Raw genomic sequence first — 16354 nt, forward strand, 5'->3', positions numbered from 1 at the left:
TTGTGAGCCAGTGAATAGCCGGGCTTTAACACTTGAGAATGAAAAAGATTTCATGGGAACCCTGGTTCGTAGTTCCTGCCCACCTCATCTCACTAACTTACTATCGCAACATCATTTTGTTCCCCTTTCCCCAAAGTACAAAGGACTGCAGAGGGAATGAACTTGCTTTTGCCTCATGCACACATCATGTAGCACTTTGTCCCACGCTGCCACTCACCACGGTTAACTGTCCGTTTTTATCCTTATAGACTTGGTCTTCCGCTCCACTCTGAAAAACTATTGTGCCTTCTTTCCCAGGACCGATGTAAAACTGTAAACTTAAAATACAGAGAGTAATAAAGTTACAGACTTGCTTTTCTGCCTGTGAAAGAAACTCCCTTGGGAGCACATACTTCCCTTGGGAAACTATGGCAGGTTATGACTGAAGAGTAAGAACACCTGTGAATTCACCCATTAAGAGTGTAAGCTGGGGGCAGAGAACAGTCCTCTGTCCGGGAGCCGCTGCCTGGAGCAGGAACTGTATGAACATAGAGCTGAGTGGCTATGGCCACCTGGCAGAAAGCAAGCATCCACACAGTCTCTGCCAGCCTCGCCTCAGCCATTCTGGGTAGCCTGAGCTCGCTTGCCCTGCTCTGGAATGGAACACCTGAGGTGGTGTTCTCGGTGCCCCTTCTGCTGGCCAGTCCATCCACACCTGTAGCCCTGCATCTGGACTTCTGAAGAGCCAGCCAGCAGCACCGGTGGACCTGTGCCCGTTGAGCACACTGGGGAATGGTAATGAGTCTGTCTCCCTGGAACATCTCTGGTGCCTCCCAGTTCCTACTGGAGGACCCTCCCCCCACCCCTTTGCAGGAGCCAGGTGGGGCTCCTACCTTCCTTGAACAACCTGGACGGCGTGCTCCTTCTTCGTCAGCATGGCAAGCTTAGTGGTCACCTCAAATATGTGCTCACACTGCAGGATGACGTCCCCCTGTGGAGGCGTGGCAGTGGGTTCAGGATGAGTGGCCTAGTGTGGAGGTTACGCAGTGCTCAGCCCGGGGAAGCCAGCCATTGGGGCTGGACCAATCCGCAGAGGCTGGAAGCCGTAGCTACCTTTTGCTGTTTGTCCACCGGTGAAACATGAAGGACCAGGATTCCGTCACTCAGGCTGCTGGTGGAGGCGCCTAAGATTCAGACTTTGGCATTAATAAAGAAGACAGGGCCTGGGGAGATGGCATGAGGGTCTGAGTTTGGATACCCAGCACCCACGCAACAGGGAGACGTAGCGAGTGCATGGGAGTGGGCTGGGCTCCAAGGCTTGCTGAGGGGCCCAGAAGAGAGAGGCGTCCATTGAGGCTGCCCAGCCCTTACCCCTCAGCGCCGAGTACTCTATCTTCTGCTTGATCTTGGAAAACTCCACCACGTATGCCGCTCTCGGAGTGAGAAGGAGTTGGCGCTGCCGTGCCTTGAAGCCTTTCCTGTCGTACTTGATGACCGGGGCACCGTACTGCAAGGTGGCTAGTGTCACCAGGAGGGGAAGGCTAACTCACCAGGGGCTGCAGCGGACAGAGCCTCTCTGCTTGGAATCCTGTGGTGCCCCCTTAGGGGTCAGGTGCTCGGTCTGACTCAGCTTTTGTGGAAAGGCTTTTGCATTGTTACCTTATGCCCTGCCCAAGATTGCCTTTCGGAGTTCTGTTTTACTGCTCGGCCCCCTGAGGAAACTGAGGCTGTGGCTCCAGCCTCCCAGGGCTGCTCTAAGAGACTGGCACAGATGATAGCATGCATGGTTCTTAGGTTCTCCTAGTCACAGGGGAATCTCCATTCTCTCCTGCTGCTTTCTGCCGAACCAAGCAGGGCGAGAGTAGCCAGCAAGCACACAAGCTAGGGCCTCGCCCATCCCTCAGCCACCCCACAAGCCACATATGAATAAGAGCAGTGACCTGCCTAGGACTGACCTCCTGGCCGCTGTATTGAGAGACCAGTGTCGGTACTGACTGGGGTCACCAGTCCACTGCCCCTCATGATAAAGGTCCTGGCTACATCTGTTTCATAGCAAAGCAAACCAAGATGGTTTGGGGAATGACAATGCAGGAATGGCAGCAGCCCTCTGTTGGTGATCTTAATGCCTAGAGTGGCAGTGGGGAGCCCCAGCGAACCCAGCTGCATCCCTGTGTTTAGGCACCATACACACGGGGAAAACACGCCCTTGGCCTAAGACAGAATACGGGGTGTGGTGGAAGCCACACGTTGTACCTGGATTTTCTCAGTGCCAAGCAGTTGAAGCACTTTGGGATTGATGTCACCATCATCTAGGAAAGGAACCAGAACAGCAGGTGTTGTCACCAGCCCTGTGAGGAAGATCTGTCACCTGTTGTCCTCCCTGCTGTCCTCCCTGCTGAAGCCTCTGCTGGCCCTCCCATGACTCTTGCCAGAAAGCGCACTTACCCAACCGGCTGCTGGCAAAGGGTTGGTTTAAGCTCTCTGTGTAGCCTGCCTTCTTCCCCTTAAATATGTCACTGGTGACCACCTTTTGCTGCATCTGGTAATGACAATTCAGAGCATGGAGCCTGCGGCCCTGGGCTGTTTTCCCACAGGAGCTTCGTTACAAAGGCCCTATAGCTTACACTGGTGGAGAGCGGGCTGGTACTTCTGTGGGTGCCTTGCTTACACTGGTTTCCTGAAACCTGTGGAGGTTTCAGGGCTTCAGGGAGCACCTCTCCTAAATCAGAGCTCTGCAGCTCCAGCCCAGAGGCAGCTTGCAGCCTGCTGCTTGTGTTTATAGGTAAAGCTTATTGGGGCACAGCCGTGGCGTTGCTGTTTACATGTCTGTGACCGCTTCTTGCCATAGCAATAGAGCAGAGGAACAATAGGGCATTCGGCCCCGAATGCCTCAAAGGTGGACTCTGCAGCCCCTCACAGAAAAGATTCCAGGTAAGAATCCTCAGCACAGGGACTCCTACCCCCCTCAGTGCAGGGACTGCCTGGATTCTGTCCCTGTGGTAACTGACTGGAGCAGCTGATGGTCAACCCCTCTACAAGTCATGGGAACAGTGTGACCCTTGGCTCATCAGAGGATGGCACAAATCAACTTAGGGCTAATGTGACCATAGGACTGGTCCCCAGTACCACGCTGCTGCCACGTGTCCTCTCTCCTACCATGGCTCTCCTCTCAGCTGTGACTCCACGGCAGTATTTCCGAACAAGGTTCCGCAGGCACATCTTCCTAAGCAGATCAGAAGCCTGTGTGGAGAGCACACTTCTTTCTCAGCTGCCTCCCTCCCTGCCTCGGGCTGTGATGACCCACCCAGCAGCTTTAAGGCAGGATATCAGCATCGCAACACTCGAGGCAACCAGCCTTCTGGTCCCCCTCCAGCAGGTCAGCACTCCTGAACTAGATGTTGCTAACTTGGATAAGATTAGAACCTCCAGCAGGGAGGCTGCAGAAATGGGCCTAGGAGTCGTACACAGCGGGGCTTCAGGGGAGCTGAGGTATCTTACAGTAGCTACCACCAGAGAAGAGCGGTACTGTTGCATGCAATATAGGACAAGGATATCCTATCTCCTGCATATCCGATACTTACGATTCATAACAGCAGAAAAACTAACTTAAGAAAACAATTTTATGGTTGGGGGGGGTCACCACAACATGAACTGTATTGAAGGGTCCCAGCCTTAGGACAGTTGAGGACCACTGCTGTAGAACATTCTTTATGGAACCCACAGCAGTCGCTCAGCTTCAGGACTGCTACATCCTGGTTGGAAACCATTCAGGGTGCTCTGACATACCTGTAATCTCAGTGCTTGGGATGCTGAGGCAGGAAGGGCCCAAGCTCAAGGTCAGCCTGGGTTACATATATGTGTTTGCAAACACGGACTTGGAGAAGCATCTCTCGGCTCCCGGTGCCCACATCACCCGCAACATGAGCATCCCACTCTCCACTTACATTTTCCAGGATGCCCGGAGGCCTTAGCCAGCTCTTGTCCAGGACACTTTTTGGCACATGGTAGCGAAGATTCAAGATGTAATTCTTCCTCACGAGCACCACAAACTCCTCATTGTCAGGACACAAGGGTTTGTCACGGTTGATGAAGCCCTTGACAAACCTCAAGAGGAAAGTTGACAGGGTGGTTTACACAGCCATACAAGCCAGGAACCGATAACATGGCACCCTTGCCCCTCCCACCCCTGCCCCAACAGCGTGTTTTGTACCACCCACACTTTCTGGTTTAACTAGCTTGAGTTAGTTGCCAGTTAAAAAAACGAGCAGCGTTGCATAAAAGCCAGACTTTGGCTTTCCCTGAAGAGCAAGGCTGGCCACACGGGCTAGGCTTGTCTCCACTGGGAAGAATGGTGACCACTGGCCTCCTGAAGTGGCCTAGCCTCCTCATTGGCTGCAGTCCCCACAACCCGTCTGATCCCCATTTGTGGGACTTTCCCTGCCTGGCTCTGGAAGACAGATCTGGACGCTCAGCTGAGCTGAGACCTGTAACAGTCGGGACTCAGAGCAGAGACAGCTGGATTCCCAGCATGCTCTGAGGGCAGCTCTTTTCTGTACAAAAAAAACCACAGCTGGAGAGATGGCTCAGAGCACTTGCTGCTCAGTCCCAAGGGCTCAAGTTCAGATCCCAGCACCCACAGCTGGCAGCTCACAAAGGCCTCTAACTGCAGCTCCAGAGAGCCAGTGCCCTTTTCCGGAAAGCACTCACATTTGCACATGCACAGGCAACACGTTTCCCACCCCCCCCCATCCTAAAAAACAACCAGAACCCCCACAAAGGCCGTGACCGCACTGCAGCGCTGGTCCCCGTGGCGATGTTACCTCCGTATGGTCTGCACCGCCCATTTCCTCCTCTTGATCTCCTTCCGAGCCAGGGCTCCACGCCAGTGGGCTTCTAACTTAGTGGCTGAAAGAGCCCACTGCTGCTGTTAGAAGGTGGGACAGCCATGCGGAAATATGCAAGGCTTTTTCCAGAAGGATCCATCAGCATGTGTCTGCCCACCAGAGGGCTCTGCTGCTCCCAGAGGTGCATGCCGTCATTTCACACCCGCTTCTCAGAGCCTGCACGCACCAGGGTGACAGCAAGGCTGAGAGAACCCTTGTGGAAGACGGAGGTTCCAGGACCCTCTGCGGTCTTTGTGGGGAGCTACACTTGAGACAGCAACGAGCCTCATCGCTTAGTTTGTCTCACCCAGTGCTGACTTCCAATTGCCACATTCAAAGATGAAGATTCGTAAAACAAATGGGGACATGACAAGGTAGGTCCTGGCTTGTCTCTGGGTATTGGTATTTTTCTTTCCTTTTTTTTTGGTTCTGTGGGATTTCAAAATGCCCTTTCTTCCCCAGATCAACAGTGTTTCTTTTGGAGAACAGGTAATTGGAAGTAACACATTCCAGCACTCATTGCCCAGGGCCTGGAAAACTGAGGTCTGGAGACCAGCTGCCTGTTTATATAAAGTTTTATTGTAACAGTTAAATCCATTCATTTACATATTCCCTAAAGCAAGTTTGAGGCAGCAATGGAAGAGTTAAGTAAGTGTGGCAACTATGTGACCTATAGATTGGAAATACACCAGTCTTACTGATCTCTGTCATAAAAAAATATGCAGCTTTGAAAAGAAATAAATATATGCATCTTCTGGTTGAATTTTAAAAACAATTCGGAGAACAAAAATCTAGCCACAAAATAGCAACACCAGTCAAATTATGCTGTTTAGTGACATCCATAGATGGCAAAACTATAAAGTGTAAGAATTACAAAATTGAACAGAAAGTCTAAGAAATGGGTGGGAATGTTGCTTGAAAATGTGATTCCAAAGGAGTTCAAGTGACGTGTAAAACTTTAAAGGAAGTTACTCCTAGGGCTTGGGAAGATGGCTCAGTAGTAAAGTGTTTCACTCTTCAAGCACAAGGACCTGAGTTTGAATCCCTCATACCCAGGCAAAAAGCTGGCATCACAGCACATGCACAATATCCCCGCGCTAGGGGATGGAGGAGGAGGCAGAAGGATCCCTGGGACTCGACAGCCATTCTGGTCAAGTCAGTTCCATGTTCAGTGAGATTCCCATCAAAAAATATGGTGAGGATAAAAGACGCCCAACATGGACCTCCAGCTTCCACAGGCACACATGAACATGTACCTGATCCACATACATTGTTTGCAAATGGGCGTGCAAAACCTGTGCATGGAACAGGTGTGGGGTACTGTGCTACAATCTCAGAATGAGGCCTGAGGCAGCCCCGGACAAAGGTGTAAGGATGGGGTGGGCAGAGAGGGGAAGGGCTTGTCACACTTCTGCCCAGGCCTTACCTGCTTGTCTCTTCCTCACGAATTCTCTCCTTCCTAGGCAGCCTTTGTATGCGGCTTGGATTCTTGAAACTTAAAATAAAACGAAAGTTTTGGTGAATTGGCTTCCATGTCTTGGATGGTGATTTCCAGAAGCAGGACCGACCTCCAGAGTGGGCAGAGAGCCTACAGTGTAACCTCTCTCAGGGAGCTGGCAGTGTTGGAGAGACGGGAGCAACTGGCCCCATTAGGCCTGGCTCCCAGACACCCTGGTTCTCTTTCCTTCCACAGGAAAAGAGGCAGAGTGAGAGTGCCCAGTTCACAGACCGTCCGCACGACCCATCCACACAGTGGGAAGGACGTCGGCACGTCTCAGAAATAGGATGTAGGCTCACATGGAGATGTACAGTGGCCTCAAGATCATAACACTGAGCAGTGGGAACCCAGGACACTCCACAGCTCTAGCCTTCACCACACCTCTGTAGTGACTCAGGTTCCCAGAGGCCAAGTTCACAGAGGACCCTGCACACCAGCAACAGCACACCCTCTAGGAAGAGGTGCCGGCCCAATCCGCAGAGCCTGGCCAAGCCAGTGCCTGCTGCTCAGCCACGTGGGTGGCCATGGGTACGGGATGCTGGAGGAGTAGCTAGTGGTCCTGAGCTTGCCTAGTGTGTGCAACCATCAGGCTTTGAAACCAGACAGGCACAAGTTCAAGCCCCGGCTCTGCTGCTAACCAGCTGTGACACTCGGCAGTTTACTGTGCCCAGCCTCCCTAAACAGAAAGAGGGAGCCGCAGCAGCCGCTCACAGGCTTGTTCTGGGGATACGGCCGTTGGTCAGGGACTTCGTGTGCACGGCAGAGAGGAAGGACCCCGGCACCTGCTCCCCCACCCAACAGCTGCCACTTGCCATTCACAAGGACACCCTGGCTGTAGGCTTGGAGGGCACAGCTCTAGCCATCAGATACGCAAAAGAAGTGGTGAAGCCTGAGCTGAGGGGCTGTCTACCCCTGTGAGACACCCTGGACAGGTCACTGTCCAAGCCTGCCTTTGGAGCCCATCAGTTCAGAGGCATCCCATCATAATCTCGCCATCCCACACCTTTATCCCTAGTTCTTATGTGAGGCCTTCTAACACGTCAGGCACCCATGTTTATAGTTTTTCTTCCCCCCTCCTGGTTAAATATGTTCATTCCTGTTGAAGTTGGGACAAAAAGAATATCATACCTAATTGATGTTTACTAAATTCAAAGGCATCTTCAGTGGCAAACAGGGTTCTGGGGAAGCGAATGAATATTTTGGTTCTGGAAGCAAAAAGAAAGAGAATTGTTTGGCTGGTCAGTTGCCCCCTATGATGGTTGAGTAGAGTCCCGCCCCCAATGCACGCTTATCAGAACTTCAGAATGTGACCTTTTGGGGAGGGGGAGAGGTGTGTTTGCAGATGGGATTAAGGTAGGGGTAGAGGGAATCCAGCTCAGTGTTCTCTGTGAGAGCAAGGAAAGGTCACGGGGACCAAACAGGCAAGAGTGATGCTACCAGCTAAGGAAGGCCAGGGCTCCTGGGGCTTCGGGAGTTGGCTGAAGAGCCTTCAGGTAGAGCCTGGCCTGCCTGTGTCTTTATCCCAGACCCTGGGCAGTGAGACCATGCATTTCTGCTGTTGTGACTTGTTATGTAGCCCTAGGGAGCGGATCCTCAATGGGACCAGAAGTAGCTTACAGTTACACCTCTGGGCTTTCAGGCAGGGTAATAAGGGGTATCAGCTGCGCCAACTACACAGCACCTTGTACTGGAGACTTCCCAGAGCAGCTGCTGAGCAGGCAGTAGCGTGCTGTGCCCTGTGATGCCATTTCCAGGGTTATAGGACAGAATAGATTTGTGTGGCCCTCTCAGGGATGTAGATGGATTAATAAAGCCAAAAGAGAGCAGCTGGTCCAGGGGTCACATAGGCAGGAGCTGGCAGGTAGATCTGGAGGCAGTGATCCCTGAAAAGGCAGGCCCTGATGTCTGTGAACTGGTCCCCCTGAGGCCTGAACATGGTTCTTTGCAGCCATGTTAACCCTGACTAAAATAACTAACAGTACAGGCCCACGCCATTCTGGCTAATCCTACTGATGCCTGAAAGCATTCAACAATGCATGGGGAAGCTCTCTGCTCTGGGATATCGAATCCCTACGGTGGTACCCAATGTTCTGGAACACCATTATGGGATGCTGAGAATGAAGCAAGATCCATTAGCACTCTGGGAGGGGCAGTGAGAGACCCTAGGCCAGCACAGGCAGGGCCCCACCCTGGCTGCCTCTTCATGTTGTAGACAGAGGCTCCGCCCAGCAGTGGAACCAGGCTTAGAACACCCAGCTTCTTTGGGACCATCGAGTCTCACTGTAACCACCCAGCTGTGGTTAAACTCAGTAGGAGAATTGGTGTGCAGACTAAGTCTCCAAAAAAACCATGAGGCAGTATCAGGCCAACTCTGAGCCTGCCTGCAGCCATGGACAACTGTGAATGAGAATTTTTAAGTTTTTTTTTTTTTTTTTTTTTTTCAATTCAGTTGAGTAGTTCTCAGTGAGAACTTTGTAGGTAAAAACACTGTACCTCCATGTCAAAGGCTGAACATGCCTGCTCCATGCAGGTCAGCACCTGAGATCAGGCAAGTGTCTGAAAGAGACAGTCTAGGGCTGGCCACTTACTTTCCTAGCTTGTAGTCCTGAGGTTGGTAGCCAATATACTTGATCAGCCGCTCCACACCCTCTCCGGGGGGTCCGTGCCAGTGCGGCCAGGTGTCTGGGCACAATGACTTGTACCTGCCAGAAATAGAGAAGGATATGTAGACGCCATCAGGACAGCCTGCCCTGCCCTCCACACATCCCCAGAGGTCCCCTGGACCCCTGTGTACCAGCCACTCAGCAATACAAGCAGGGCGAGAGAGAAATGAGAGACAGCGGTTCACACGGCTGTGAACCCTTGGCCAAGGGACTCATCCGCTCCCAGGTCGCTATCCAGGAGCTGCACCCCTTGTCCCCATAGCCTTGTTCACAACAGCCCAGAGGGGGCAGCCCAGCCGTCTATCAGTGGGCAGCTAGACAGGCAACAGAGGTGCTCATGCCCCAGGAGTAAAAAGCACCGTGCTTGGTACTCATGTGAGTGTGTGTGAGGGTACAAAATGTGAGGGTACAAGAGGGCATGGGCACTATGCACACATACATACGTGCGTGCGTGCGTGCGTGCGTGCGCTTGCATGTGTGCCAGATGCGGGGTGTCTTTCTCAGCTGCTCTTCACTGTCCACTGAGGTAGGGGCCCTCACTGAACTCACAGTGTGCTGATTTGGCTTGTCCTGGCTGACTCCTGAGTGCTGGGGTTACAAGTGGGCTCTCAGGCCGGCCTAGCACTTATGTGGGTGCATGGTGAGGATCAGAACTCTGGTCCTCACACTTGTGCAGCCCCTTCTCCCCCAAGCCACTTCATCAGCCCAGCCTCCGCAATATTCTTTTTCTTTTCAGACAGGGTCAGAGCTTGCTCTGTAGACCAGGCTGGCCTCAAACTCACAGAGATCTGCCTGCCTCTGCCTTCCTTCTGGGTGCTGGAATTAAAGGCGTGAGTTACCGCACCCAGCCAGAAAAGGTTTCTCTCAGGGTAGCTTTGGCTTTACGGGATCCCAGCACTCACCCCTGGAGCCCAGCTAGAGTGCTGAACTCCTCGCCCAGCAGGCAGCCTGGCGCTCTCCCCTTTCCTGGACTTCTCTAGGACAAGGAAGTACTGCCCTTCCCATAGGCCGTCTCGGGGGACAGTCACAATATCAGCGGGAGAAGGGGGCGTCTGGCATGCAGTAGGAATTGAACAAAGGCGTGAGATGAGGCGTGGCAGAAACCTTAGGTGGGTGTGAGTGTGTGTGGAGGCAGGTGACAAGTATCAGGCATGTGCTGAGGGCGCAAGGGAGTAGCTGTGGCCTCCCAACTTCTCCACCTGATAGCAGGTTAAGGAAACAGATGAGGTGAGCATTAACAAGAGGCAGATGCAGGCAATGGAGGTACCGAAGGGAAGGGTGATAGGAAATGCTCCGTGGTTCCCTGCAGTGCTTAACCCGAAGAGAATGGTCTGAAACAACCAACAAGTGAGCATTTTCACTTATGCGGATGGCCACCTTGGGGTGCTTACCCAAGGGTGCTTTGCCATCTATGTGTAGGGCGGTCATGTGTTGCCCATCCCCCAAGAAGCTGCCCTGGGTGCGGTACTAAACCTTCGTAAACACCTGACGCCACTTTAACCCCTGCTGTGGGTAAAGGACTGGATCACATCTGTGAGGCTTACAGAGGGTCTTGACCGGCCTGGGGTTTCAGAGTCGGTGCCTCCCTGACACCTTCGCCGTTGCACCCACTGCCCTTCACAGCCCAGGACAGAGGTGTTAACCCTTAGGGGTCTGGATGGACAGTGAACCCCTTGGCAGTGGGTCTGAGACCCCAGCCTCTCCCTCGCACTGCAGGAAGTTGAGTTAGGGCTTAGTGCGCTCAACAGAAGATGGGAAACTGGGCCCTGGCTTGGCAGGATACATGTCAGTGTCTTGTGCTTCAGATCTGATCTCAGCTCCCTAGGAAAGGCCACCCAACTGGCCACGCTGTCTCCCGGAGGCCAGCGTTAAGACTGAGGCTCAAGAGCCTGGCATGGTGGAGCATGTCTGTAATTCCAGCGCTGGGGAGGCAGAGGCAGGCAGATCTCTGAGTTCGAGGCCAGCCTGGTCTACAAAGTGAGTCCAGGACAGCCAGGGATGCACAGAGAAACCGTGTCTCAAGAAACAAACAAGACTGAGGCTTAACAAAGCCAGCCTCACCTCTGCAGGAAATGCTCGTACTTGCGCCTGTAGGCAAAGCCTGCCCGCCGCACGCGCAGATGCTCCATCAGCCCCAAGTATTTGATCTGATGGCTGATGAGGAAGTCGTCAAACTTGCCTTTGGAGAAACAGAAGGGAGAGTGACTTGAAACGCTCGGTTTAATGCTCCACTTAAACCGAGGCTCGGGGATGCTGCTCCGGGCCGGGCCTCAGCCCAGAAACTGTTACTAGCCCTCAGCTGTGTTTCTCAGGTGGAAGGATTTGATAGGAGAGTTGTTTCTCCTGCTAAGCAATACCGAGGTCCGCTGACGCAGCCTCACGTGACGAAGAGTTGTCTGAGGGCTGACTATTGCTAGCTCTATCAGGAGAGCACGCTCCAGGCCCTGGACCCCTGTTGACTGGTGGGCTCACCTGCCTGGGTCTGGCTTCCCTTTCTTCCACAGCACAGAAGAGCTTAGGGAGCACCCTAGTCACACCCCATTTTGGGAGCTTATTCACCGCTGCAGCGAACTCTCCTGTCACCTTGGACACCTGCCTGGCATGGCCAGGTTCTGAGCAGTGCTTCCTCTGGACCATCAAAGGAGCCCTATCCATACGTCTGTCAGCTAGTGTTTTTTCTTTTCTACTCTGTTTCTTTGTATTTTTCTTTTTCTTTCTACCCCTCCTCTTTCCCTGTGCCTCGCTCTGTCTCCTGAGTGCTAGGATTAAAGGTGTGCCATCATGCCCAACCTTTTTCTAAAGGTTTAGTGTGTGTGAGTGTGTGTGCTCATGTGTTAGTCCTCACCAGCTTCAGCTAGGTTCTCCTAGGTTTTCTGCTGTGTACCAAGACACCCTACTAGGGCACACGCTAACCAGGGATTCTGTCTGTGCCTCCCATCTCTCCCTAGGAGCACTGGCATTACTGTGTCTGGCTTTATGTGGGTGTTAGGGATTTGAACTCAGATCCTCATGCTTGCCTCCGCTTAACCCACTGTGGCACATCCCAGCCCCTGTTGTTAGAGAAGGAAAAGAGTTCATGTCCTAGGTTGAGGCTGTGGTGGCTTTGAAGTTCTTGAGCGTGGCCCCTCTCTTTGCTCCTCCATCGTGCTCAGAGCTCAGTGGTGGGGACTCACTGGGCTCCTTCCGCTCATTGGGTTTGATGCAGCGGATGTACGAGGGCTCCTTGGAGATGAGGATTTCCAGGAGGCTGCTCAGGCTGTTCTTAAACTGAGTCCCAACCTGTGTGGTGAGAGAACACACTGAGTAGACGGCCCTGCTTCCGGCTGGACTCTGGAGACAGCTCCTGTTGGGGAAGTTTAGTTTCCACTGCTTTGGGGCTCTCTGCCACAGGAGCCACTGGCCTCTCGGGCACAGGGAGACTTTCCTAAATAAAAACACAGAGAAACATGGAGAGAGAGGCTGGGCTGTTGCTCACGAGCACGCTGTATATGAGGTACTAGGGCCCTGCTCAACATCAGCCAGGCCCTTAGCTCAAGAGTGTAGCCACAGCATTACCCCTGAGGTCTGAGATGTTTCTTAACGGCCCATGTACTGAATCCATGGTCCCCTGGGCAGCAGCTTTTATCCCTCTGTCTGGCCTCACTGACAGAGGGATGGCTGATGGAGTGAGTGCTGGGGGTGGTGGGTTCTTTGGGGGGGGGCTTTTTAGGAGGGGCATGTCCTCTTTAAAAGGAGGGACCTCCTGAGAGGAAGAAAGCCACTTGATTGTGCTTTGAAAGGCACCTTTCCCCCAGTCTCTCCATACACCTTCTCTGCTGTGGAACGCTGTGGCCCACAACAAGAGGCCATCGAGCGCCATCTCCAAAACCAGGAACCAAGTCAGCTTTTAAGTTGTTTTCCTCAAGGATCTTGTCAAAGTGCTGGAAGGCTGATCCACACAGGCTGATTCATCTCATGGAGCCAGGCCGCAGGGTCTAGCCCCCTCTGTCCTCTCCTGTAGGTTTCCTACGCACACTCTCGACCTCCCAGACTGGGAGCCCTTTGAGGGCAGGGACCCCCCAGCCCAGTACAGTTGCCTTCACAGCAGGTGTGCAGCGAACGTCTGCAAGGGAATGAACTCACACACACACACACACACACACACACACACACACAAGTATGTTGTAGTTATCTGTAAGGGGAGGGAGAGTGGCTTTAGAGGAGCAGGTAGCGAGTAGTCCCTGTCCCCCTGTGACTCTTGTTTCCTTACTAACTTCACCCCAGCATCTCACCGTGGGTGGCCGCCTCCAGTTTTCAAGCTCTGCCACCAGGAAACACTCCCTCAGGATGCTGTTCTTGGACCTGCACAGCACCTGTGTGAAGAGGAACCAGCACTGAACTCGCTGCTCTGGGACTCGCCATAGGCTGTGAGAAGGCAGCAGAGCCACCCAGTCCGTGAGCACTTGAAGAGACGCCCCACTACAGGAGAGTGGGAGAGAAGCACAAAGAAATGGGGAAAGGGGCTGTGGATTGCTCACTTCCTGTCGTGAGACCCCAGGTTCTCGCAGCCCACCCTAGTGCTGTGGAGTAAGCCGACCTACGAAGAGTCAGGCAGAAGAAGGCGGGAGTGAGCGATGTGCCATGTACTGCTGTGTGGAGAAAGGAAACCGGCTGGCCTTAGCCACCTAGAGGGGAACTCAGAAACCGGCAGATGCTGCCTCTCAGGAGACACACACGGTGGCATGATGCCAAAGACTCTAGGCTCTGTATCGGCTGGTCCTGCTCCATCGATTTTCAAAATGATCTGTTATAACAAAAAGGCACCCCCTTTTTAGTCTTGTTTACAAATCATACTTGGTGCCTTGCCTGTGCTGAGCCACGGTCCCAGCCTCTGTCTTTGTCATCGTCATCATCGTTGTCGTCATTGTCATCATCCTCTTCCCATTGCTGATTTTGTGTTTTTATTTTACACATGTTCGCTAGCTAGCCCAGGCTCACCTTAAATGAGATATCCTCCCATTTCCCCCTCTCAAGTGCTGGGGTTCCAGTTGTGTGCACCACATCTGGAAGAAGTCTTTAACTTAATAAAATTGAGACTATATAAAAAAAAAAAAGGTCCTTGTATTTCTCTACTAAAATATCGTTCAGCCTTAAAACAGGAAATTCTCTGGGTTTTCTTAGACAGGGTCGTATGTAGTTCACAGCCTCGAACTCCCCCGAGGCTGGGGCTGACTTCAAAGCCCTGGTCCTCTTGTCTCTACTTCACAGTGCTTGCTAGGAGGATAGGCCGCCTGTGGTCTCAGCTTATGCCATAGCCCGTGGGCAAGAAAGTTCCAGAAAACCCAGAGCCACCGCTGACTTCTGCCACAGCCAGTGTCCTCCCTGAGCACGGAGGGAGAAGATTCACCCTTACCTCCTTCAGGTGTCTGTATAGCAGGTCGTTGTTTTTCTCCAAGAACCCTGTTTAAAAATAAATAAATAAAAGAGTCTGACTCAATGCGATTCCACACTGACTAGTTGCTAGGACACATCCCGATGATGCCTGAGGTGGGGGAGAAAGGTGTTGGACCAGGCAGTGAGCCATGAGCTGTGCTGTGTGCTAAGCATGGAGCAACACGCAGGCCCCCACTCATGCTAGAAGGGCCTCCCCTACCCGCAGTGACCGAGCAGGACACCATGGGGCACACACCCTACATGTCCCCAGACAGAGGGGGACGCTGTCCCTTCTAACCCCAGAGAGAGCCAGATATTCTGGGAGGTTAACTCTAGGGTTCCAGATACCCTAGGGGACAACTCTCCAGGCTGAGGTGCGGGTCCTCAGAGGTAAATTTACAGCGGGCTGTTGCATGATGTGATGTGTGTCCTTGATTCTAAGTGATCCAGGAGCAATGACCTCCTGGCAGAGACAGTGGAGCCCTGGGTGGCCAGCTGAGACCACCACATGGCTTACTAGGAAAATCAGCCCAACTGAGAAAGGCAAACTCCAATGGTGTCCTTTTCCACCCCCTGGCAGTTTTCTGGTTTGTTTGTTTGCTTGCTTGGTTGGTTGTTTTAGACAATCCTCCCAGACAGCTCTGACTGCTCTGTGGACCAGGCTGGCCTCTCACTTACAAAGACCCTCCTGCCCCTGCCTCTGAGTGCTGGGATTAAAGGTGTAAGTCACTCTGCCCAGCCTTTCTCCCTTGGCTTTTTGAACTGGGTCTCATATGGCCCAGGTTGGCATCCAGCCACTAAGCAGCTGGTCTCCTGCCTCTACCCACCAACCACGGAGATTATAGACATTCATCAGCATGCCTGGGTTCACATGGTTCTAGAGGCCGAAACCAGGAATTAATGCAGTTAGGCTAGAACTCTACCAGCTGAGCCACACCCCCAGCCTGGTCTACAGCATCCTTAAGAATCAGGAGTGGTGACACACGCCTTTGATCCCAGCGCTCCCCAGTAGCCAACCCAGGAATTGAACAGCACGAGTAAAAGCAGCAGCTGCCGAGTGTCAAAAGGCCCAATAAACAGCTCTCAGGTGTCAGCTTGTGAGTTTCATTCCTGTGAAACGCAAGGTTTACCACATTGAGAGACTGGGAGATGGCTCAGGTGGTCACCCATGGAAAATGCAGGTGTGGGGCACAGGCCTGTAATCCTAGGCTCCCCCACCCCAGAGGCTCTTCACTGTATAATGCAGACATTTTGGTCCCCCTCCCCACCCCTGCATCTCTCTTCTTCTGTGTATGCAACCTTTCTCTCTCCCCCCCTTTCCCCTCCCCCCCCAATGCTTTTCTGTCTGGGCCCTGCATGACAACTTCCCTGGCCCCGTTCCTTGGGACCGGTGAACCTGCCAAGAGCTGCTCCCAATAAAGCCGCATTTATAAAACTTTAACTTGTCTTGCATTGGCTCATCTCACTGGCGGAAGAATGCCCATCAGCTGTATCCGAAGCTAATAAATAAAACAAGAAGACCTTTCAGGCGGCACGCTTGAATGCAACTTTGGGGTGGCCACAGATAGCATTTCCTTGGAGGACGTGGGCACCTGCGTGGCTCTGACCCACAGCCTCTGCCACTCACCTTTGGTGCAGTAAGTGACCTCTCCTGCGTAGTGCAGGAGGCAGAACTCCAGGCAGCCGATCCTCTTCCGGCCCCTTGGACCAGCCAGCTTCCGGCTGCAAGACACAAACACAGACCACCTGATCCTTCCTCCTCCACGGCAGCAAGAGAGACAGCGAAATCCTGGGCCAGCTGCTCAGGGACATTGCCATCTGCATTGAAGCTGACTCCGTGGAGGCTCCAGAGGGCCTGGCTCCCTCTGTCTGGCTGCGTATCAGGTCTCTCAAAATTAGAGCCTTCCTTCAAATAAGCT

General features: G+C 53.0%; 1 protein-coding gene across 1 annotated transcript in view; it reads right to left on the reverse strand.

Moving 5' to 3' along the window:
- Myo1h (myosin IH) overlaps window positions 1-16354 on the reverse strand; it is a 60895-nt gene that overhangs the window by 1479 nt on the left and 43062 nt on the right. Inside the window, exons 15-31 of the mRNA XM_021634706.2 lie at window positions 16063-16157; window positions 14416-14462; window positions 13295-13375; window positions 12197-12302; window positions 11085-11202; window positions 8949-9062; window positions 7489-7565; window positions 6289-6357; window positions 4800-4884; window positions 3924-4083; window positions 3136-3219; window positions 2425-2518; window positions 2233-2288; window positions 1351-1486; window positions 1093-1163; window positions 873-970; window positions 218-317 (exon numbers count right to left, since the gene is read on the reverse strand). Of these exons, the coding sequence (XP_021490381.2) occupies window positions 218-317; window positions 873-970; window positions 1093-1163; window positions 1351-1486; window positions 2233-2288; window positions 2425-2518; window positions 3136-3219; window positions 3924-4083; window positions 4800-4884; window positions 6289-6357; window positions 7489-7565; window positions 8949-9062; window positions 11085-11202; window positions 12197-12302; window positions 13295-13375; window positions 14416-14462; window positions 16063-16157 (1591 nt within the window). The remainder of the gene's footprint in view (window positions 1-217; window positions 318-872; window positions 971-1092; window positions 1164-1350; window positions 1487-2232; window positions 2289-2424; window positions 2519-3135; window positions 3220-3923; window positions 4084-4799; window positions 4885-6288; window positions 6358-7488; window positions 7566-8948; window positions 9063-11084; window positions 11203-12196; window positions 12303-13294; window positions 13376-14415; window positions 14463-16062; window positions 16158-16354) is intronic.

The sequence above is a fragment of the Meriones unguiculatus genome, chromosome 4, assembly GCF_030254825.1.
Source record: "Meriones unguiculatus strain TT.TT164.6M chromosome 4, Bangor_MerUng_6.1, whole genome shotgun sequence".
NCBI lineage: Eukaryota > Metazoa > Chordata > Mammalia > Rodentia > Muridae > Meriones > Meriones unguiculatus.